This window comes from Halichondria panicea, chromosome 1, assembly GCF_963675165.1.
Source record: "Halichondria panicea chromosome 1, odHalPani1.1, whole genome shotgun sequence".
In the NCBI taxonomy this organism is placed as follows: domain Eukaryota; kingdom Metazoa; phylum Porifera; class Demospongiae; order Suberitida; family Halichondriidae; genus Halichondria; species Halichondria panicea.
Window position 1 is genome coordinate 10,377,260 of NC_087377.1, and position 24,295 is coordinate 10,401,554.

The following is a 24,295-nucleotide window of genomic DNA, read 5'->3' on the forward strand; positions in this document are numbered from 1 at the left end:
TTGTCTGCTATATTGAAAGTAATATGTTATCCTTTGATGTGGGAACCCGCTCAATGCTTGTAAACTCTCAAATATTTGAATGAAGATGCACACACATTTATAAGTTCACAAGCATAACTATGGTCTAAGTTAAAGTGTTGACTAAACTATTCGGCTGAATGTTTTGATTGCAGTTGATATGACACATTTATCATGCTGTATATATCTATCATGCTGTACCTATATATAATTAAAAGCACACACTTGCAAACTGATCATGAGTTATGGATCATAGTACCTGTTCAGTTTAGTTACTCCTTATACTTGCTTGTCACTTCAGGATTCGTTTCTCCCCATCCTCCGTTTAATGAGTTCCCAAACGTACGGCTTACAGCAGGACTCATAACCGTATAGTTCGCATCTTCCTCCGATAATGGGCCACTTCCTGATCCCCTCTTCTTAGTACCACTTTTATCAGTGCCATTTTGATCAGCGTCAGAGAGTGTAAGGTGTAGCTTGTTCCTCTCGTGGTGTGGACGTTTCTCGGTTGAGTTGCCAGATAAGTTCGAGGATCGATAGCTAGTGCCGGCAAGAGGTGATAAAATCCTGTCGTTTGGCTGAGTAGGGAGGGTGTTTTTGCGAACAAGATCAATGATACCAGTACGATATGTAGGGTTGGCTGTGCAATGAATGTTGTCATTGAGGGGGGTGGTGGGGGAGGAATCAGGTGTGGTGCTAGCTGAGGAGCAAAGTGGATTGTATCTTTGTGGAACAGTCTCGTACACGGGGCCATTATAAATGGGATTTTCGATCATGGCTTGTGAGGTAGATGTGCTCTTCCTGTTTATTCCTGTATACATGCATATAATTCATGTAAAAATAATTATGTATATGGAACAATTACCTCTGCGTTTATTCCTACATACGAGACAGCATGTCACACAAATGAGCAATGTCAGCAATAGTAGACCAGAGAGCACTCCAAGTAGTACAGACACAATTTGAAGTGTACCACCTGCTTGGGAAGAAGACAAACAACATGCAGTGCATGTTTTATTAATACACAATGTACCATTGTTAGACAATGATGAATTTGTCGATAACGACCGTTGCAAGTTGAATTCAGTATCTGTAATCATAAAGTCAATTAGCTAATGAAGCAAAATTTTATGCAGCGTACTGAAGATATTTTGTGATGAGGATATTCTGCTTAATGCTAATGCTGTAGGATGAAATGATTCGATTTCAATCCAAACTGTATATTGTGTATCAATATGCAGGTTGTTGCTTATCTCTTCTCTTATCAATCCATCCATAGCCACTTGTTTAGGACCAAACTCCAGAGACTGGTTTGTAGCCGTAATCATAACAAAGTATGCATATTTGAGAAGATGACAAAGACTTGAAACCTAATAAATTTTTGTAATGTAATGAAGTAGACATACAGTAAATAAAAAATTAACCTGAGCATGAAGACTTAAGAGTGGATTCAAACTTTTGTCAAAGTACACTGAGTGCCTGTTGCTAAACTCAATTGATGGTAGTACTGCATTGAAGTACATTTCATTAAGCTAGAATGAAAACAACTTCGTACAAACTCACCTACTTGGGGTGATGTAAAAATGAATTCAATGGATGTACTTCTGCCAAGAGTAGGACTAACAGATGTTGCACTTACCAAATACTGTGAACAGTTCTCAAACTGAAAGACATCTTTTGAGATGCTAATAGAACTTGTCATAGTTGGAATTGAAACACTGTAGAGCACACCATCAGATCGTTTACAATCAGTTTGAAGGGTAAGAGTCAAATTGTAATGAGAGCTGCCAAAATCAAACCAAAACGAGGATGTTTGAATGAGCAACGTCATGACGGATGGCCATTCACTCACATCCAATGTAATGTTGGGTGGTTGAATTTCTAAACGACAAGTAAATAATATTTATATAAATGAGTTATACTCTGTGCAAGTATAGATCTAACTCACGGTATACTTGAAGAACAGCTGTATCACTTGTTACAGATAAAAAATTGGTTGCAATAGCAACACAATGAATTCTGGTATTGTTCCTCAAAAGTGTCCCGCTAACAGTCATGCTCAAGTTATAGGTATCCAGCTGACGAGAGAACAATGGTTCAGGGAGATAAATATCTGGTGGTGGTTGGCCCCAGTCATATGGATGTTCTAACTCATGACCGTTAATATACCAAGTTGTTAAATGGGCATACGCCTTGCAGTTAAATATGGCGCTTTCTCCAATCAGAATTGATTGACTTCGAGGCTCTTCAATGAATTCAACTGTATACAATGGCAAGAATTTAATAATCATAGCTTTACGAACATAAGCTCACCACCTGCAGCTGCAATGCTAATGGCTGTTGCAGCCAAAGCAAAAACAAGTATGATCATCTATTCTTGGAGATTAATGTTTGAAGAGGACAGTAATAATTATTGCTAATGATTCTTTTGGGCATGAAGTTTTTATATGCATGTGATCAACAGCAGCAGAATATCCTGCATGACAAAAAAACAGCCCTGCCTCCTTTTTCAAAATAATACTCAAACTCCCACATAATAATTATAGATGCTATGTCACCCCCCTTTGTTTGCATTGTCTACATGCACTCCTGTCTGTATTCATAGCTGGGCGGTAAGCACTATACAGGGACTGTGCAAGGGCCGTCTCTTGGACAGTCGCTGTATAGTGCATGCATGTATATTAGACTGATCTCAATGTAGAATCTTATACATAATTATAGAACCTGCATCTATCATGCTCAATCAAGTGAAAGAAGAACAGAATGGCAGTTGCACTGACACTATTGTATATATTTTCCACCCTTACTCTGCTCCACAGGTAAGATAGACTTTATAATGGTATAATCTCACAGAGTCACTTGTAACTTTGCTTCTGCAGGGTCATCCACTGATGTGTACCAACTCTGACAGTTTCCACAGAAACAGCTCAACAAATTCAATTAACATGCTCTTTCAGCTGCTCAGCTGTTTACAACTCAATAGAATGGAATAGAGAAAATACATCATGCAGTAGTTAGAAGAATCATTCATTGACAAGAACATTCTGAGCTTCTATTGTATCATTGGACATGCAGAAATCCAAATAACTGCTTGAACACTGCATGAAATTGCATGTACACTCTATTGATCAACCTATAAACCGCCCTAAACAGTCGAGGTAATAGATGTATACTACCCTCTGTGTCCTGCGTTGGTTATAATAATGGAGTGCCATATTTTAGTCAGCTCTTTAGTCTCGTAGACCTCGTTTCATCAATCTCTTAAGTTGTATATGTATAGGTACGTGTGAACGGGAGTCAACCAGATAGGCCTATATTAACCAGTCATTTCAGCAAATCAACTCTTCGCTATATTGCTCAGTGAACTGCTCTTACAAATACATAATTTGGAGTAGAGCTAATCATGAAATTGACAATGTCAACACAATCGATTAAGATGAATTTAAAAAGCGTCTACAACATAGTGACTGTATACAATCGAAATTGCACCATAGATAGAACTGCTCCGCAAATTTATGAACTCATTATCAACGTTTTGATTCAAAATACAGTTTCAACTTTGCCAAACATTACTTTTATAGGTGTGCTACAGATGAGAAAAACTTGAATAGATCATGTCTTCATGCAGTACAAATACACAGTAAAAACAGATTCGTTATAATAACATAAAACATCTCAAATAAAATGCATCATTTGAAATTTAATGTAGAAATGACAGAAATTTATGTCATTTCTACATTAAATTTCAAATGATGCATTTTATTTGAGATGTTTTATGTTATTATAACGAATCTGTTTTTACTGTGTACTGTCGATATAATCATGTAGCATCTATAATTATGCCTATACTGATCCAAGTAAGTGATGCCAGTGAATACGCTTTACTTAAGATCATGATCGTGTATAGTTTTCCAGCCCTGGGAATGGTTGAGAGATTTGAGTAGTGGTGATAGTGTAGGGGGACTCGCGATGAGCCTCAAGGAGATGGTATTGCATGGGTTGGATCTAAGCACATACCAATGAGATAGGTTAAGTTATAGCAACTAGATAGGTTAACTATTAAATATACATTGTATTCCTTGTATCATTTTATGGATCAGTCTTCAAAAAGCACACAAAAGTCATCTGTACTACAAACAATGTATAGAAAGTTTACAGAAAAGTTGTGGATAAAAGACTGAACGAGTAAAGTGCGACTGTTTTAACAATAGTATTATTATGCCAACCAATTATATTTAGTGTAGTGTTTTAATTAGGGTAGTATAACTTGGGAAACAGAAAAAAATGTTCACAAGAATGGAACTGTAATTTATACACCCGTGATTTCAGAGATACGAATGATTCAAAAAATTATGTCGATAGCTATTATTCTCATAAAAAGTCCAAAAATGCGACATATTAATTATAGACAAAATGTTGACGAAGACATAAATACAGCACACAACTTACCCACAACATAATAATATAATCAAGATTCTCAGTGTTATCTTGCTGACTTGAACTGATCCAACTTCAGCATTTTTGGCCATGAAAACATCGTTATGCAAAACTTAATAATTATAATAATCTTTATCAAAAATGGACGATACCTCTTAGCGGACACCTATTATTAAAATTATTCCGAGCATAATTTATCAGGGCCTAGACCTGGGTGCCTGGCCTGTTATATCACAGTTCGTCTTTTCGTTTTTCTTCAGGAGGTTCCAATAGGCAAATAAGTTTATTTCGTTGTTAATCTTATTACGAACGCCCATATAGTATAGTGGACGTGCATGCACCATAATTATGCATGGCCAGTGATTCTACTGTATTAAGTGCAAGAAAATTAGCGGTTTTACGGTTTCAGTGATAAACTATCTGGTTATAGTTACGTATTATGGTGTGTCACGGTACTTTTTATAAAGCTTCAGTTGCCATGGTTATTGCAATCAAGAACTCTGTCTCCATAACTTACCACACCAAGCATACCGCAGGTGATTTAGTGGGTGGATGGCGTCCTGTGTATTTCTAATGTGGTTTCAGGCCTATAATATACTCGTGAATATCGTTGCCATGCATGTATACCATAATTATGGCTGTCATACTTATCTAACAGTTGCCATACCAACTACTCTCAGGGGCGTGCATGAGATCTTGGCTTCAGATTGGCAACCTCTAACCGGTTCACTACTATAGGCGACAGTGTTATTACTATGTACCTATTGAAGTATTCATCGACTGATTCTTCTTATCCCCACACATTGCACAATCTCGCCTGATAATTTATAATCAACAAGTCACGAGTATAAACAAAATGTCATGTATCTAATGGTTCGGATTTTGTTGTCTGTATCTAGCTCCACTATTGTGTATCCATGCAGGTGTAGAGTACTTATATACGTTACTGGTAACGGTGTGTGAACATGTAGTGCATGCATGCATCGCCATGGTAAACATTGGGACTATAAGCTAGGTCTTGCAAACACGTCAGCCTGTTTTTGTCTTGCCAGATCTTGTCTTGCTTACAGCGTACATAGTTTTTAGTTTGTCTGCTATATTGAAAGTAATATGTTATCCTCTGATGTGGGAACTCATCAATGGATATTGTAAACTCTCAATTAAGGTTGAATGAAGGTGCACACACATTTATAAAACTGTATACGAAGTTCACAAGCATAATAATTATACATGTGGTTTCCTATGGTCTAAGTGAAAGTGTTGACTAAACTATTCGGCTGAATGTTGTGATTGCGGTTGATATGACACATGCATTTGTTCATGCTGTAACTATCATGCTGTAGCTATATATAATTAAAAGCACACACTTGCAAACTGAGTTTATGATAGTACCTGTTCAGTTTAGTTACTCCTTATACTTGCTTGTCACTTCAGGATTCGTTTCTCCCCATCCTCCGTTTAATGAGCTCCCAGACGTACGGCTTATAGCAGGACTCATAACCGTATAGTTCGCATCTTCCTCCGATAATGGGCCACTTCCCCTCTTCTTAGTACCACCATTTTCAGTGCAATTTTGATCAGCCTCTTTATGGCTCCTTCCAAGAGAGAGGGTTAGGTGTAGCTTATTCCTCTCACTGTGTGGTCGCTTCACAGTGGAGTTGCCAGATAAGCTCGAGGACCGATAGCTAGTGCCGGCAAGAGGTGATAAAATCCTGTCGTTTGGCTGAGTAGGTAGGGAATTTTTGCGAACAAGATCGATGATATCAGTACGAGACGTAGGGTTGGCTGTGTAATGAATGTTGCCATTGATGGGGGTGGTGGGGGAGGAATCAGGTGTGGTGCTAGCTGAGGAGCAAAGTGGATTGTATCCTTGTGGAACAGTCTCGTACACGGGGCCATTATAAATGGGATTTTCGATCATGGCTTGTGAGGTAGATGTGCTCTTCCTGTTTATTCCTGTATACATGCATATAATTCATGTAAAAATAATTATGTATATGGAACAATTACCTCTGCGTTTATTCCTACATACGAGACAGCATGTCACACAAATGAGCAATGTCAGCAATAGTAGACCAGAGAGCACTCCAAGTAGTACAGACACAATTTGAAGTGTACCACCTGCTTGGGAAGAAGACAAACAACATGCAGTGCATGTTTTATTAATACACAATGTACCATTGTTAGACAATGATGAATTTGTCGATAACGACCGTTGCAAGTTGAATTCAGTATCTGTAATCATAAAGTCAATTAGCTAATGAAGCAAAATTTTATGCAGCGTACTGAAGACATTTTGTGATGAGGATATTCTGCTTAATGCTAATGCTGTAGGATGAAATGATTCGATTTCAATCCAAACTGTATATTGTGTATCAATATGCAGGTTGTTGCTTATCTCTTCTCTTATCAATCCATCCATAGCCACTTGTTTAGGACCAAACTCCAGAGACTGGTTTGTAGCCGTAATCATAACAAAGTATGCATATTTGAGAAGATGACAAAGACTTGAAACCTAATAAATTTTTGTAATGTAATGAAGTAGACATACAGTAAATAAAAAATTAACCTGAGCATGAAGACTTAAGAGTGGATTCAAACTTTTGTCAAAGTACACTGAGTGCCTGTTGCTAAACTCAATTGATGGTAGTACTGCATTGAAGTACATTTCATTAAGCTAGAATGAAAACAACTTCGTACAAACTCACCTACTTGGGGTGATGTAAAAATGAATTCAATGGATGTACTTCTGCCAAGAGTAGGACTAACAGATGTTGCACTTATCAAATACTGTGAACAGTTCTCAAACTGAAAGACATCTTTTGAGATGCTAATAGAACTTGTCATAGTTGGAATTGAAACACTGTAGAGCACACCATCAGATCGTTTACAATCAGTTTGAAGGGTAAGAGTCAAATTGTAATGAGAGCTGCCAAAATCAAACCAAAACGAGGACGTTTGAATGAGCAACGTCATGACGGATGGCCATTCACTCACATTCAATGTAATGTTGGGTGGTTGAATTTCTAAACGACAAGTAAATAATATTTATGTAAATGAGTTATACTCCATACAAGTATATAGATCTAACTCACGGTATACTTGAAGAACAGCTGTATCACTTGTTACAGATAAAAAATTGGTTGCAATAGCAACACAGTGAATTCTGGTATTGTTCCTCAAAAGTGTCCCGCTAACAGTCATGCTCAAGTTATAGGTATCCGGCTGACGAGAGGACAATGGTTTAGGGAGATAAACATCTGGTGGTGGTTGGTCCCAGTCATATGGATGTTCTAACTCATGACCGTCAATATACCAAGTTGTTAAATGGGCATACGCCTTGCAGTTAAATATGGCGCTTTCTCCAATCAGAATTGATTGACTTCGAGGCTCTTCAATGAATTCAACTGTACAATGGCAGGAATTTAATAATCATAGCTGTACGAACATAAGCTCACCTGCAGCAATGCTAATGGCTGTTGCAGCCAAAGCAAAAACAAGTATATAGATCATCTATAATTATATTCTTGGAGATTAAATGTTTGAAGAAGACAGTAATAATTATTGCTAATGATTCCTTTGGGGCATGACATTTTATATGTGATCAACAGCAGCATGCAGGATATCCTGCATGACAAAAAAACAGCCCTGCCTCCTTTTCAAAATGATACTGCCCAAAACCCCCCTTTGTTTGCATTGTCTGCATGCACGCCTGCATGTGTCTGTATTCATAGCTGGGCGGTATGCCCTATGAATATATCTCTTTCCTTGGCAATCTGTTGTAGAAATTACAACAATGGGTAAGGAATCGTTATGATGAATTAGATGAAGTTGTATGTGAGCTCCTCCCTGACAAACAAACTGTAGTCTAGGTAACCGCCTTATCAGTCAAGTAGGCTAAAAATCTGTGTCCTTTGATGTAAGCTTTGATGTCTCTTTGTGCATATGTAGTTATAAAAAAAAAAAAAAAAAAAAAAGAAACCTTTGACTAGCTAGGAAGAGTAGCAGCAGTAGGCAGCAGTAGTAGTAGCAGTGCAAGCAGGACTAGACTAGATTAAAAAGTTGGTGGAAAGAATAACTGACCGTTTGGACGTCACCTGGCTGCCAGACTTTCATCTGGACTCTTCCCCCTGAGTAGCTGGCCTTTCTCTAAGCCACAAAACTGAGCAAGAAGCTGAAGAAGCAGCTAGACAGAGACATGTACCTAGCCTTGAGAATTGGGAGGCGTGGCTCAACTAGTTAGCCCAGCCCAGAGGAATTGTTACCGTGGGTACTGAACAACCGTAGAAGTAGGGCTACCCCTGGCTTTACTGAATTAACTAGCTGTGTCTGCTGTCTAGTTGGACCAGATTTAGCTAGATAATGGGGTAGAGAATAGTTGAGCGGTGCTGTGTGTAGCTTGAACTGTACTGGCTGGCAAGAATCTAGTAAGCACCCTATGCACTGATAACTCGTCAGAATGGAGGGTATGTTCTAGGGATCTGGACAGCTGTACATCCAAAGGAGCCAGGGAGTGCCAATCATCTTCTCCCAGTCTCTGACACGCTAAACAAAAGGAGCTAGAACTGGGAGTCCCAGCTAGAATTGCTAGCCGGATCTAGACTAATAGAATGACTTGGAGGCGTGGTGAGGCCGGATCCACACTAATTGATCGACCTAAAGACGCTCCTGTTCCAGATTTCACGAATGGCAAGGAAAGGGATATACACTGCAAGGGCCGTCCCTTGGACAGTCCCCTGTATAGTGCACATATATTACCGGTAGTCAATGTAGAAAATCTTACATAGACTGTCCCAGTCAAGGAAAAGAAGAACAGAATGGCAGTTGCACTGACACTATTTTATATATTTTCCACCCTACTCTGCTCCACAGGTAAGATGGACTTTATAATGGCTATAGTCTCACTTGTAACTTGGCTTCTGCAGGGTCATCCACTGATGTACCAATTCTGACAGTGACCACAGAAACATCTCAACAAATTCAATTAACATGCTCCTTCAGCTGCTCAGCTGTTTACAACTCAATACAATGGAATAGAGGAAATACATCATTGGATGTAGTTCAAAGAATCATTGATGAACATTCTGAGCTGCTTCTGAACGTAATTTCATTGGACAATTCAACTAACTGCTTGAACACTAAAAAAGTGTACACTCTATCGATCAACCTAACCGCCCTAACAGTCGAGGTAATAGATGTACTACCCTCTGTGTCCTGCGTTGGTCATAATAATGGAGTGCCATATTTTAGTCAACTCTTTAGCCTCGTAGACCTCGTTTCATCAATCTCTCAAGGTGAGACTATTAAGTTCGTATAATAATAATCAATTAAAGTTCTTGCACTTCCCTGTATGTAGGTATAAACGGGAGTCAACAAGACAGGCCTATATTGACCAGTCACTTCAGCAAATCAATTCTTAGGCTATATTGCTCAGTGAACTGCTCTTACAAATACGTAATTTGGAGTAGAGCTAATCATGAAATTGACAATGTCAACACAATCGATCAAGATGAGCGTCTGCAACATAATGACTACAATCGAAATTGCATCATAGATAGAACTGCTCCGCAAATTTATGAACTCGTTATCAACGTTTCGATTCAAAATACAGTCTCAATTTTGCCAAACATTACTTGTATAGGTGTGCTACGGATGGGAAAGACTCGAATGGATCATGTCTTCAGTGCAAATACTATTAATATAGCATCTATAATTATGCCGACTGATCCAAGTAAGTGAAGCCGGTGAATAGGCTTTACTTTTTTAAATCCATTCACGTGATCTCAGGTGTTTCTAAGTGTCAGCATTTTGTTTGCTACTTCTCATATCTAAAAGCTGTTTTGTTGTTTTCTTTTTTTAGGTGTGACACCACCTCCGAGCACTTCGGATGGTTCAACGCCGAGCAGCATAGTAACAGGTTCAGCAGCAATACCTAGTTTCTCTCTGACTCAATTATCTATAGTTTTGTGTTTAATAGCTATATCACGAACAATGTTGTAGTTGATCTATTATTCAATCTCTGTTGTCTTATGGTAGCTATTGTGATTGCCGAATTAAAATAGTATTCGTATAATGTTATGTACTGTGTGGACGTGATCGAGTTCAGTAATTGTAGCACATAATAATAGATCGATAATTATTCAAAACAGCACACCACAAAAACGTAATTAATTTCAAACACGGTAAAGTGTGTGCGTGTAAGCAACTAAAAAACACAGAAGCAGATTGTGGATAAAAGAAAAAAAGTGAAGCTTGAGGTTTGATTTCATATACCAAGATTAGATCCAAGAAACGAAAATCACTAGTGACAATGCGAAGTGTTTCTGCTGATCGACTTTTCAAACTTGATGTTTTTATAATAGTATTTTTTTAAAAACTTAAATGTGTTCTACAAAAATGTGTGCAGAGAAACAAGATATAGATAAAAGATCTAGAAACGAAACAAAAGTATAGATCGACACAAATTCTCTATAATAAAATGCCAACCAAAAGAGATGGAATTTATAATGTGTGGAACATAAAGAGACAAAAAACCCTCAATATACCAGTGATAATAATTATGATTCAAAAAATTCCGTCGATAGCTAGATCTAGCTATACCATTCAATTTTTATTGAACTAGGCTGCTCTTGAATCTATCTCACGTCATCTAATTCTGTCCATGATCGTGTATAGTTTTCCAGCCCTGGGAATGGTTGAGAGATTTGAGTATAGTGGTGATGGTGTAGGGGGACTCGCGATAAGCTTCAAGGAGATGGTATTGAGTCTGATCTAAGCACATACCATGGTGGACTCCCTACGTCAAACAGTATATCTATATTGCAATTGGTTGGAAGATTGTTCATTGTTGAGCAGGCATGCAGTTGGCATAGCCTACGAGCTGTAAGTTGTACCTTTACAAACAGCAGGTTAAGTTATAGCAACTAGGTTAATTTATACATTGTATTCCTTGTATAATTTTATGGATTAGTCTTCAAAAAGCACACAAAAGTCATCTGTACTACAAACAATGAAAAGGTAATAAAAGAAAGTTTACAGAAAAGTTGTGGATAAAAGAACGAGTGAAGTGCGACAGTTTTACAATTATTATGCCAACCAAATAAGATCCGTATTTAGGGGGTATTGGGAAACAGAAAAAAACGTTTACAAGAATGGAACTGTAATTTATATACCCGTGATTTCAGAGATACGAATGATTCAAAAATTCCGTCGATAGCTAGCTACCATTCAGTATTAGCAATGTTCATTGAACCTGGTTTTTGAACATATCTCACGTCATCTGATTCCGATCTGCTAACTGACTTGTGTCCAGCTGAGATCATGATCGTGTAGTTTTCCGGCTCTGGGAATGGTTGAGAGATCTGAGTAGTGTAGCTTGGGTCAATGGTGGTGATGGCGTAGGGGGACTCGATAAGGAGGTGGTCAGTGGAAGTGGGTGTGGTGGGTGTGTGGGGACGTTCCATGGTTAAACACTTTAGGTGTTGGTCCACTGTCTCGTAGACTGGCGATCCCTCATATATTGGGTTGGTGACCATTGGCAGTGGCCTGTTTCTGAATGTTGGAGCGAGTAGAAGCTATAGGTGCGTGAGGGTAAATTAAGATATATAATAAGTGCATTTACGAGCAATACTAGCAAGCAAGACACATGCACATTGCATGCATGGTGATATTCATTAAATTCATTGTTACCAAGTAAGGATCAGATTCCCAGAAATTGGAAGCTCCCCTAGCTAAATCAGCTCATTACTGTGTTATGACTAGACATGCAGTAGAAAAAATCCGGACACACTGTGGGAAACTACTCCGAAAATCTAAAAATTTTCTCAGAATTGTCTTTGTGGCCAAATATTTCCCTTGTTATTATTATCACAGTGAAAGGTATGACCTCAAAGGCTATAGCTAACCATATTCAAACCTCATCCCAAGCCTAAATGGTATTCATAACAAGTTATCACTTCAGTAGATCCCTTCCACAACAAAACAAAATTCCCAGGTGGTGACAACTAACAGTATAGTCTATTCACACTACAACAGGAACTTACAGATACGTGGTCGTCTTCTCATGTTGATGCATGCCATCGCAGTAACGAAGATAAACATCACAAGGACCAGCACAAGTACTCCACCCACAATGCGGATGATTATGAGCATTTCTTTTGTGAGTGGAGAGGTGGAGGGTTGTAGCGCACTTGTTGCGAGAGTGCTTATGTGCATGCTCATTGTTGTATCTGCATGTAGTGAATGGTGCAGCTGGTGAAACAATGACACTTGTTCTTGTAATAACATACCCTACTTGAATTGATGATTTGTAAAAAAGGGTATTTTAGATTAATGTTAATATTGCTCATGTGCAGCTGTCATTAATTTTTCCTAGAGTAAATATATACTTTGAAGTACCGTATAGCGCGAAATTTTGAGGGGCTTATAATTTTCGCTAATCCCACACGAAAATTAAGTCCACAAAAATTATTAGCTATAACGTGCAAAGATTAAAGCTGTGGCTTCCGGTAAGCAATCATTCCACGAAATTGTGCAACGAAATGCTTTTAGAGGCCCTTCCGCGAAATAAAAAATTTCATGCTACACGGTAATCGATATTGATCAGTCACGGATCTGAGCACACCATGATAGACTCCCTACGTTTAAAAGCTATAACTGTTCTCGACAATTCAAACTCGAAAGTAATGGATACTCATAATTGGAATGTTGTTTATCGTTGAGCAAGCAGCTGGCATAGCCAAGTCGTACTTACGTAAACAGTGAAATAAAGAATAATTAATTAACAGTTCAGGTTATCAAAACATTTAATTCCAAATCATCTATTCACTCAGCAATTTAATGTTGTGAGAACGTTATTTGCTAAGTATACATGCAAGTGAGCTCAAAACAAGACCAAAAAACCCCCAAAGGATCAGAGGAGAAGAGTTTTCTTAGTATAAATTCCGGAATCAGCCTACACACTTTAAAGTTGATACAAGTTGTTTGCGGTCGTTTAATGGAAATTTCAATCAGCCATGCACGTTGCGTGGGACGTACGTAGCTACGTATGCACAAGACAGCTGACTTGTCACTTCAGGATTAATTACAGCTGAACTAGAGCACTAAAGTGGAAACCCTCGGCTGCTGACATGATTATAAAGAGACCAAAAGAGTGATGTAATGCAGTGCATGTAGTGATCTAGCCTCGATCCCAGGCAGATCCATCTCCAATTGAACGCTAGGTCTCCTACTAGGCCTGGTATTGATTGTATTTGGGCGTGATCTGGGCGTGGTTTTTAATACATTGACTCTCTGGTACAACAAAAAATGAATCCTCCAACAGTGGTCTTCAACAACAGCCTCTAGGGCAGTATACAGCAGGAAATACTTCCCAGAAGACACTTCTTTGGCAGTGGCAACCAAATCTTTGTCGATTCCTTTATTGCTAGCCTACTGAGGATGGCAGCAGAAACACCTCTATTGTTTAGACTCCTGACCTGGTCAATCATGAGTCTCACGATAAGAGATACAAGGGGAAACAAGAACAATACTTTTGTTAATAGGAGGAGCCTTGGTCCTACCTAGCTTGTAGTCCATTAAAAAGGGTAGCAACTGATCTAGCAGAGAGACTTGCCATACCCCGTTGGGAACCAGATAAACACGTCCCTTCCCTCAAACAGGAGCTTGAGAGCCTGGGCCTGTTCTGCCATGAGAGTGAGGCCATCTTGCTTCAAATAAGACAGCGCATTGCATGCCATAGCTAGCTAGCTAGCTATAAATTGAGAACATGACACGGAGCTACATTACTGTAACTTTTACGGGAGTAAAATGCCTCTACGTACACCTTTAGTATTACAGAAAAAAAGCAGGAAACAAAATGTAAAGAATCTCTGCTTTTGTTTCCGGTTCCTGCCACGCCCAGATACAATCAATACCAGGCCGTATTAATATGCACTGTGGATTAGGATCACAGCAAAGAAGCCTGGAGTCTCATAGAAGTATGGCTCCAGGTCCTGCATGGAGTAGGATCCCAGAGTCAGCCGAGGGGTCCGACACTGTAATTTTTAGCATACAAGATTTCAAAATCTCGAGATTTCAGAGATTTCACAAAGATTTCACGCAGTGTCGGACCCCTCGAGAGTCAGTTAACATAAATTGGCTAGGCAGCAGGAGTTATAATTCTAGCTTTCTACTTTAGTGACTCTGTTCCATTGTTCCTGGTATATACAGCTTTCTACTTTAGTGACCCTGTTCCATTGTTCCTGGTATATACAGCTTTCTACTTTAGTGACCCTGTTCCATTGTTCCTGGTATATACAGCTTTCTACTGTAGTGACCCTGTTCCATTGTTCCTGGTACAGGATCACTTCAGTTATAAATATCACACGTGCCAAGTTCTTTTCAAGCTACATTTTGCTCGCTTTTATTAAGCTTTAACACCGAAAACTGCCACTATTAAAAGTACTAACTTGTTGTGTGGAGGCTACCCATGCTGTAAACGCAGTGCTAGAGCATCAGTTGCATGCGTGGGTTATGGATCCTTACCAACCACGTGTGGTTTTTTAAAGCTCTACTAGTGCAGTTCTGCAGTGACTCTCTATCTTTGTCTACAGAACTATAACTATATCTAGCTCTATTCCACGCTATTGTGCAATCCTAGAACAAGTTTTATCAAGATCTGTCAAGCTAAACTCAAGATTTGTGTTTTTTCACACCTCGGGCATGAAACTCTTGCGCGCGATCGCGCTCTACTCCCTCCCAGCCCTCGTGATCATATCACTGGCATCTCGTTTCAGCCCCCCCCCCATAGGTGATCCATCTCAAGCTACCGTCACAGGAGGAGACCCCTACTCAGTGAGATTTGCTCCTAGTGCTGTAAGTCTCAACGCAGGTGATCTTTTACACCCATCAAACTACCCCCGATCACACCTCAAATTAAAACTCTCAACCAGAACTACCACTAGATCTGCCTGGGTTATTATCATCTTGTTGGCTGGTGATATCGAGCTAAACCCTGGCCCTAGTTGGAGGTACCCCTGTGGAGAATGCTCAGGTCCTGTCAAGTGCAACCAGAAGGGAATATTTTGTGATGTCTGCAACACCTGGCTCCACACCCACTGCATTGGCCTCTCGGACCTAGACTATTCCATCCTGCAAGCATCTCCTGACACCTGGGCCTGTAGGAGTTGCCTGTGCAACACTCTGCCCTTTCACAACGCCTCGCTTGGCTATAATAGCAACACCTCTATATCTGACCTATCCATCTCATCCACCTCCACATCTGCCCCAAATGAAAATCTAAACATCGTAAGTTTGAACTGTCGAAGTCTACTTTCTAAAATAGATAATTTGAGATTACTAACTGAAGCCCAAAACCCACATGTTGTCGCTCTCTGTGAAACATGGCTTGATGACTCCATCAGCGACCGAGAGTTGTCTTGTGAGGGATACTTCCTGGTAAGACGTGACAGAAACAGACAAGGCGGTGGAACTGCTGCTTACATACGTGAGGACGTCCCCTTCACCATCCACACCTCTCATTCTTCAATCGAATTCCTGATGTTAAATTTGAAGCTAGCCTCAGGCTCCCTACTCTGCGGAATATTCTACAGACCCCCATCCTCAAAAGCCGCTGTTCTATCTGAGTTGGAGGCTACCCTGGAGAGCCTACCTCCTGTCAAACTAGTCCTGCTAGGCGACTTCAACATTGACATAACAAACTCAAAGGATCCATACCTTCATCACATCCAATCTATCAGTGACAAATTATCTCTCAAACAAGTTGTTTCGTCACCAACCAGATCAACAACCTCATCTTCGTCCATTATTGACCATATCTATCTCACTGACAATCCAAAACTTCTGTCCTGTGAAGTCGGCCCACCGCTTGATGGCTGCGACCACAACACCATATTCGTCTCATTGGACATGTCCCCCCAAAAAAGTGCTAAAGCTCCTTGCAGGAAATTTTGGCTATACAAGAAAGCAGACTTCGAGTCTGCCAACAAAGCTCTTAGGAATATTCCCACAAGCTCCCTCCCAGATACTGATGTTGACCTCTTTTGGTCTACCTGGTTCAATGTATTCATGGCAACTATGTCCAAGTTCATACCTTCAAAACGATCTCCCTCCAAAAAAAAACTGCCGTATATAACAAAATCTATCATCAAATTAATGCAGAAGAAAGTCCGTCTTTACAGGAGAGCAAAAGGCTTAGACACTCTCCAATCGTGGTCCAAATACAATAAGTGCAGAAACAACTTGACCAGTGCCCTTCGATCGGCCAAAAAAGACTTTTTCTCAAATCTCGCCAAAAACATCCACTCTCCAAAGGACTTTTGGTCTGCATATCACAAACTGTCACCAAACCATCAGAGGATTCCACCCCAGATAACTCTCAAACACCACTCAGCAGAAAAACCTATTGAAAAGGCGAATCTTTTTAACAATTTTTTTGCATCTTGTTTCTCTAAACCATCACAGCCGCTGCCTATCCCATCACCAACCACTCAAGCAGTGTCCCTTCTATCCATACACTGCTCTGTTTTAGAGGTAGAACAACAACTACTACACTACAAACAAAAGACTGCTTCTGGACCAGATGGAATCTCTAGCATTATGTTAAGGAACACTGCCAGCTCCATAGCACCCCAACTGTCTACACTCTTCAACCTATCCCTCAGTCAAGGAAAAGTCCCCTCGGCCTGGAAAGTCTCAAATGTAACCCCAATTCACAAAGCTGGTGATAAATCTGATGTCTCTAACTATAGACCAATTTCATTACTGTCCTTAATATCGAAGGTTCTCGAGAGAATTGTTCACAATCAAATATCACTTCATTTAACATCAAACAAACTTCTCTCCAACAACCAATTTGGTTTCAGGTCAGGATTTTCAACTCAGGATGCACTACTGACTGTCACAAACGACTGGCACCAATTACTATCAAAAAACAGACAAGTAGGAGCAGTTTTCTTTGATATTCGTAAAGCATTCGACTCTGTCCCCCACAATCAGATCATTAAGTCACTCTCAAAACATGGTATCTCGGGTCCACTGCTAACTTGGCTCTCAGACTACCTATCAAACAGAAGTCAGAGAGTCGTCCTGGAAGGTGCATCCTCAACACCGTGCCGTGTAACGTCTGGAGTCCCTCAAGGCTCTATTCTGGGACCCCTACTGTTCATTATATTCATGGACTCGCTGAATGAAATAAAGCTCTGCCCCGGAACCAAGCTAATCCTATATGCTGATGACATCCTCCTTTACAGGCCAGTAATTTCAGATAACGATCTCACTCAGCTCCAGCAGGATATTAATGCAGTTCACAACTGGACTATACAACATGGTCTCCTTCTAAACAACAAAAAAACCAATGTTCTACCCATCACAAGATCTATGAATGCGATCCCACTCACCCTCTCTATTTCAAACCAGCAAATCCCCATTGTGGAATGTTTCAAGTACCTCGGCGTCACCATCTCTAAGAATCTGTCCTGGTCTGAGCACATTACCAACACTGTGAGGACATCCAAACAACAACTGGGATTGCTCCACAGGAAGTTAAAAGATGCATCACAGCAATCAAAGCATACAATTTACAGGAGCACTGTACTACCCAAACTTGAATACTGCGCCGCAGTATGGGACCCCCATCAATCAACACTCACCAAGAAACTGGAGAACACCCAATCATTTGCCTGCAAAATCATAACCAAAGAATGGAAATCTGACTATACTTCTCTACTTAACAAACTCCAACTCAAATCTCTTAAAGACCGCAGGAATATCCAAAAACTTAAAGTATGCTTCAAAATCATCAACAACAAATCCTGTATTCCTCCCTCTGTCTTCTCACCCCACCCATCCCCTTCCCCCCGTCATCCGCACAGCCAAATACTCTTTATACCACATGTGGGCACCTCATCCCACAAACATTCCTTTTTTCTGGATGTAATACCAAAATGGAATTCTTTACCACCAGAAGTTATCAACAGCTCCTCTGATTCATCATTTAAATCGAACCTCAGTAGCTTTTTGTGTAATAATTATTATAATTAGCCGTAGCTCCTGTTTTATTTCTCTGTTTTTGTGTTGTCCAGGGGAAGTCTTCACACTAGCCATCTGAGCTACCTGATCTACCCTTATGCACACCTTGGTTTTGCATAAAAATTTCTTAAATAAAAAAAAAAAAAAAAAAAAAATCCAGGTAAGCAGACCCAAGTCACAAGCTTCTAAGCTTTTGCTCGTTTTTATTTGACAACGAAAGTTTAACATCAAATTCTGCCACTATTTAAAACTAATAACTTGTTGTATGAAGACTATCCATGCTGTAAACGCAGTGCTGTGGCATCCAGGTGAGTATAGATTCACCTGTCACAACCGACTACTACCCACGCAACACCTCGGGTAATAATAATTATTATCACTTAGGGATTGGCTTTGTTCACTGGATGTCAGGAACGGAAGTTAATTTAACCACAACACATCCCGCGAAATGCGCGCGAATTACATGGCTTGAGAGTTCAGTGATGGCATGCAAACAGTGAGTCTGATAGTGCTAGTGGTGGCTGCCCTGATTGGGCACAGCAATTAAAGTCAATAGGCCAACAATACTATGGAGGAATAGTGGATGACGCTGAAAGCCTCCTAGAGCTACACAGCAGGTCTACTGTAAGTACATTTGGTACCAGGACGTCAGTGAGCAAGCTCTCCAAACAGGTGCAGGTGGACGATGGAAACAAATCTCCCATTGTTACCAAAGTAAGTAATGAAGTCAGCGAACAGTCAAGGGGTACACGTACATTATAATAACATTGTTAATCAAAAATAATTATTATTGTAATTATTATTCACATATAGGCAAGGGTGTATTGGAATCATTCAATTGAAGGTCACAATATATCATTTGATGGCATCCCATTTATTGTTTCAAGAATTCGAAAACAGCACTGCCAGTTTGGTCAGCAGTGCTTCAAGGGACGAACATTAACATCTAGTCGAACACGTCTCCAAGGTACACGCAAAGTGGGCTGTCCAGCACATATACATGTACACGAGGTGATGCTCTTCCCATCTTTTGCTGTTTCTGAACCCAGCACCCATTTACTTGGACCTAGGAAAATGAAAGAAACAAAGGCAACAAAAATGGCAGATTTAAAGAAAGTTCTCGTAAGCGGGGAGGAAGTGGAGACAACAACAAAATATTTTGTCCTACTCCCCACTGTACAAGCTCATGGCAAATATTATCCAACATCTGGCCTTGCTGGATTTGCCCAAAAAGTCCATCCTAAAATAACTGAAAAAATCAATACACTTGTAGGAGAAGGAATAACCGAATTGCAAGAGGTGAAACGAGCCCTCAGACACTATGTTATACATTGTCTATTCCCAGATCCCAAAGATCGTCCATGTGAGACTAACAGGGCATACTATCCAACGAACACTGATATCAAGAATCATGTTTACTCAGCAAAGTGTGCCCAAGAATTATCAAAGTTAGATCAAGACAATCTTAAACTAAAAATTGATAAGTGGAAGAATGAAAATCCATTAACCATGTTCCACTATAGACCTTATACTAAGATAAAAGAAGAAAATACCTGTGAAGAAGAGGATCCTCTGATATTTTCTCACACCCTTCTTTATGTCCATCAGGAACAGTGGCAACAGCACCTGCTAAAAAGATACGGAAACACAATTGCTCTCATGGATGCGACTTATAAAACAACGAAGTATGAACTGCCTATGTTTTTTGTAACTGTAAAGACTAATGTTGGCTATACACCTGTTGCAGATTTTGTCATTCAGTCTGAGACGAGTGACCATATTGCAGAAGCACTTAGGGTCATAGCAAGCTGGAACCCAGAGTGGAGTCCACCATTCTTTATGACAGACTATTCAGATGCAGAAATTACGGCTATTGAGTCTGTTTTTCCGCACTGTAGAGTGTATTTGTGCGACTTTCATCGTGAACAGTGTTGGGAACGGTGGATGAAAGATAAGAAGCATGGGCTTTCACTTACCGATGGAGAAATTCTGTTGGGAATGCTCCGAAAATGTGCTTGGGCAGCACCGGGATCAAATGGCCTATCATTAGATCACTACTATCAGCAGGAAGTTGGCAACCTACAGAGAACAGACGTGTGGAAAAACAATGGGCAGGTTAGGGACTGGCTAAGTGCTAAGTGGCTACCAAATTCACAGGTAAGAGTTTGTAAAACTATATAGTATACTTTTTATGTAATGTGCTATATTTAGGATACTACTGCAACGAAGATATACATGTATACGCATACAAGTGTATAATTCATACACACATGCATGCATGTACACACCTTTTCTATAGAGATGGGCTAGGGCTTTTCGAGATAACGACTATCATGCAGCCATAAACACAAATAATGGAACCGAGGCTCTCAATAAAGTTTTGAAAATATAACTATTTACCAAAACGAAAGAACATAACTTTATCATCTGTATGTACCACACTAATCGAGTCTTTCCTACCAGATGCTCATCAAAAATATGTATGTTTAAACTACATGCAGTCAAGCCAGTACAGATCTTAGAAGAGCAGCGTTCCAGAATATCTACGTGATAGACCAAAAACTACTATCCTCCATTGCCTAGAAAGGAAGTCCAAAGCACTTAAATATGTCACAGATGACATTAAAGTGGTCGATAGCAAACAAGGGATTTTTACAATTGAAGGGTCGAAGAACAAGAAACACACCATAAACTTTGGAATCGAAAATGAAGATGGAATGCCTTCATGTACATGTCCGGACTGGCAACAATGGCACATTCCATGCAAACATTTCTTTGCTGTGTTTAACTTGCAAAGTGGGTGGGCATGGTCAAACCTTCATCCAAAATATCTGAACAGTCCATATCTCTGTACGGACTCTCACGTACTCCATGACTACTTTCATAACACTGCCTCTAATGAATCACTCAACACTGATTCGTTAAATAGCTCAACTGATAGTCTCCCATCAACTAACGGAAGTCATAACCCCATCCAGACGGAACTTCCCAAACGGAAGGTATGTTAATAATGGTCCCGATTTATTAATACAGTTACCATGCATAATTATACATGCATGCACTCACTGTAATACAGACATTCATGACCTCACTAAAGCAAAGTGGTGAGCACGCTAGAACAAGCTTGAAAGTGTTACAAACACTCACCTACAACTGCACTGATCCAGATCGGCTTGATCAATTGGCTACTAAGCTTGACACCCTCATCACAGAGTTTCGTGCAATTCTACCAAAAACTGAGGGATTGATTCTTCGGCCTCAAGCACGTTTCTCTGCAAGAAAGAAAGCCCAACAAATCAAACACAAGTATCTGAACCTCACTTCAAGGCTAAAACGTGGATGCCCGAAGTCTTATTGGAAGTACAGAAACAGAGTGGGACAAAAAGCTGATGCTCTCCGTAAGGTACAGTAAAATTAATGATCTCATTATATGGACATTATAGTTGATATTGCATTTCTAGAAAGACGAGAGAGCACCTGAAAGTAATACTCGTTGTTCTGGGCAACGTAGTGTACAACAGAGTCCTGTTAAACACATGGTAAAAGCACTAAGACAGGTATGTCCTCACTTTCAATTATCGGTACATGGTGCATGCATTCCTTATATTTTTGTTGGCAAAGGAGAAATTACTAGAGGAAAATGCTCCATCTACTCTCAGCCACAAAGCAGTAAATTCTTTGTTTCACTACACTTTTTAATGTATGGATGTATGGACGTACTTATATGTATATATTTGAGATGTATAAATTATTGACAAACATGCAGGGAGAAAAGAAAAGGAAGAGGTGCAACGAATGCTCTGAGTGCAAAAAAGAAGATTGTGGTTCATGTCATACATGCAAAGATATGCTTAAATTTGGGGGCAGTGGACGCAAAAAACAATGCTGTCAATATAGAAAATGCAGAGCATTAAAATCAGGTAACATGCAACTTAACCATGCATGTACTAAATTGTATACTCACCAGGCATAAACATCTTGATCCTTACAGCAAATGTCCTTGGTTTGACACTCAAACAATCGGGTATTCAGACTTGTAACCAAGACGTCAAGGTGGTTTGGATCTGCATTACTTAATAATTATTAATGAAATAATCACACAGATAAACACAAGTGTAAACATGAAGAATTCCACATCATTTTTAACGTATCATGGACGGAAGATTGACCAAGTATTAGGGGATGGGAACTGTTTGTTTCGAGCGCTTGCTAAACAGTTAACAGGTGATTCAGACAAACATGGCATACTAAGAGACAAGCTATGTGAATTTATCACTGTAAACAGTGAGCTTCTAGAGGGGTGGGTCACAGCAGGGGTAACTCTTGAAGAACACCTGGCCTCTGTGTCACTAAGCCCAACACTTGGGGAACACAGCTGGAACTTAAAGCAGCAGCAACGCTGTTCAATCTTGATATATATGTTGCCACGAATTCTCTGCTAACCAGTGGATATTACAATGATATCTCCACTCAAACCCGTCAGTTCGTGTTGTTTTCTAGGTAAAGAGTGGCTCATTCATTTCAACTCTCAACGTAAATCATGGCTAGAGATATGTCACCAAAATGGATGCCATTATGATTGCATAAATTCAATCCAATGTGGCAAAAACATAACCATCTTACCCCCTCCTCTGAAGCTAGGAGAGAGTGCAAACATCACTATTTTATGAACTGATTTTCTTTTATTTACCTGTAGACTATCATCATTTCTCTGTTCCCAAGTAGTACTAGTCACAGTATACATATACATGATAATGTTATAAATAGACTGAATAGTGAATGTAGATATCTGAGTATATTAATGACTATTTAATCATTTTGCGCAAGAGTGTTGTTTACAAAAGTCAGGTGCTTCACACGTGAACAAGCTTCCTGTACTTCACATCGAGTGATCAAACCCAATCCCAATTAAATACTGCGAGTGAATGTCTCAGATTGCACACGTGATCTAAACGTTGCATTTTTGTGCTTAAATTATGTCAATTTGTTACTATGTGCGCCCTTATATAATTAAAGTACATGCTGACCAAACTACTGCTCAAAACAATAAATCCGTGGGATGCCATCGAATGAAGGATTCCAAAACACCGTTAAGGATACATGTTCTTAAAACTATTAACTCACTGTCATTACTTACTTTGATAACAATGGGAGTCTGTTCATCGTCCATGCACCTGCACCTTGCTCACTGAAGTCCTGGTACCAATGTACTGATAGTACAGTATATAGAGCTGTGCAGCTCTATAGGAGGCATTCAACATCATCCACTGACTACTCCTCCATAATTATGTTGACCTGTTGTGCCCAATGCCTAGTTTGCCTTCCAACTGCTGAAGAATTCGAGGGGTGTGGTGTGGTTTAATTAACTTCCGTTCCTGACATCGAGTGAACAAAGCCAATCCCTTATCACTTACGTAACTTAGTAGTGATTTCCATTTCTGAGATATCAGTTCCAGCAATGGTTTGGAAAAAAGCTGTTGCTGTGTATATTGCTCCACTCACAAATGTGCAAAAAGCATTGTTACAGTATTGTGTGCATAGACAACTGACAATGTACAAGTCGTATAATGTCTAGAAAAATTAACTTTAAAGTAACCTTTGAATTATATATTGGGTCGAACCTCCTAAGCATACACCATGGTGGACTCTCTCTATGTTTAAAAGCTACAAACAGTATCTGGATACTTATTTGGGAAGTTGTTTGTTGTTGTGCAGGCAGTTGACATATATAGTCTACAAGCTGCAAGTTATACTTATGCAAACAGCGATGAAGTTATAATTATAACAACTAGGTTTATAGTAGATTCTATCC

The 24,295-nt window shown here is 39.6% G+C and overlaps 4 protein-coding genes and 2 long non-coding RNA genes across 12 annotated transcripts; 2 read left to right on the forward strand and 4 right to left on the reverse strand.

Moving 5' to 3' along the window:
- Positions 1–74: 74 nt before the first annotated feature.
- On the reverse strand, positions 75–3,011 carry LOC135352482 (uncharacterized). Of its 3 annotated transcripts, none has more exons than XM_064551661.1 (8): positions 2,335–3,011; positions 1,967–2,278; positions 1,582–1,899; positions 1,443–1,525; positions 1,160–1,388; positions 1,052–1,108; positions 884–997; positions 75–829 (listed from the first exon to the last, which is right to left on the reverse strand). In XM_064551661.1, the coding sequence occupies exons 1-8, from the start codon at positions 2,387–2,389 to the stop codon at positions 291–293; spliced, it is 1,707 nt and encodes a 568-aa protein (XP_064407731.1). In that variant the 5' UTR covers positions 2,390–3,011; the 3' UTR covers positions 75–290. The 3 variants fall into 3 exon arrangements, with proteins under 3 accessions (XP_064407731.1, XP_064407729.1, XP_064407730.1); XM_064551659.1 differs by having other exon boundaries at positions 2,332–2,781; XM_064551660.1 differs by having other exon boundaries at positions 884–994; positions 2,332–2,762.
- A 2,615-nt stretch (positions 3,012–5,626) lies between these two features.
- On the reverse strand, positions 5,627–8,079 carry LOC135343088 (uncharacterized). Of its 2 annotated transcripts, none has more exons than XM_064540051.1 (8): positions 7,914–8,079; positions 7,551–7,862; positions 7,164–7,481; positions 7,025–7,107; positions 6,742–6,970; positions 6,634–6,690; positions 6,466–6,576; positions 5,627–6,411 (listed from the first exon to the last, which is right to left on the reverse strand). In XM_064540051.1, the coding sequence occupies exons 1-8, from the start codon at positions 7,966–7,968 to the stop codon at positions 5,861–5,863; spliced, it is 1,716 nt and encodes a 571-aa protein (XP_064396121.1). In that variant the 5' UTR covers positions 7,969–8,079; the 3' UTR covers positions 5,627–5,860. The 2 variants fall into 2 exon arrangements, with proteins under 2 accessions (XP_064396121.1, XP_064396113.1); XM_064540043.1 differs by having other exon boundaries at positions 6,466–6,579.
- A 1,088-nt stretch (positions 8,080–9,167) lies between these two features.
- Positions 9,168–10,542, forward strand: LOC135343104 (uncharacterized). Its single transcript, XM_064540062.1, has 4 exons — positions 9,168–9,327; positions 9,381–9,749; positions 9,812–10,186; positions 10,316–10,542. Exons 1-4 carry the CDS (start codon positions 9,273–9,275, stop codon positions 10,453–10,455), a joined length of 939 nt encoding a protein of 312 aa, XP_064396132.1. The 5' UTR covers positions 9,168–9,272; the 3' UTR covers positions 10,456–10,542.
- Positions 10,543–11,387: 845 nt separating this feature from the next.
- On the reverse strand, positions 11,388–14,944 carry LOC135343111 (uncharacterized). Of its 2 annotated transcripts, XR_010397057.1 has the most exons (3): positions 14,016–14,934; positions 12,498–12,683; positions 11,388–12,029 (listed from the first exon to the last, which is right to left on the reverse strand). It is a non-coding gene; the product is annotated as an uncharacterized LOC135343111 (long non-coding RNA). The 2 variants fall into 2 exon arrangements; XR_010397056.1 differs by having other exon boundaries at positions 12,498–14,944.
- Positions 14,945–19,250: 4,306 nt separating this feature from the next.
- LOC135352471 (uncharacterized) lies at positions 19,251–23,894 on the reverse strand. 3 transcript variants are annotated; one of them, XR_010399805.1, is made up of 7 exons: positions 23,621–23,894; positions 22,448–22,547; positions 21,631–21,755; positions 20,460–20,562; positions 20,222–20,375; positions 20,037–20,112; positions 19,251–19,549 (listed from the first exon to the last, which is right to left on the reverse strand). It is a non-coding gene; the product is annotated as an uncharacterized LOC135352471 (long non-coding RNA). The 3 variants fall into 3 exon arrangements; XR_010399806.1 differs by having other exon boundaries at positions 20,222–20,562; positions 22,448–22,555; XR_010399804.1 differs by having other exon boundaries at positions 20,222–20,562; positions 23,621–23,893.
- On the forward strand, positions 20,878–23,673 carry LOC135352470 (uncharacterized). Its single transcript, XM_064551649.1, has 6 exons — positions 20,878–21,482; positions 21,560–21,886; positions 21,945–22,040; positions 22,250–22,403; positions 22,475–22,536; positions 22,587–23,673. Exons 1-6 carry the CDS (start codon positions 21,201–21,203, stop codon positions 22,923–22,925), a joined length of 1,260 nt encoding a protein of 419 aa, XP_064407719.1. The 5' UTR covers positions 20,878–21,200; the 3' UTR covers positions 22,926–23,673.
- Positions 23,895–24,295: the final 401 nt, after the last annotated feature.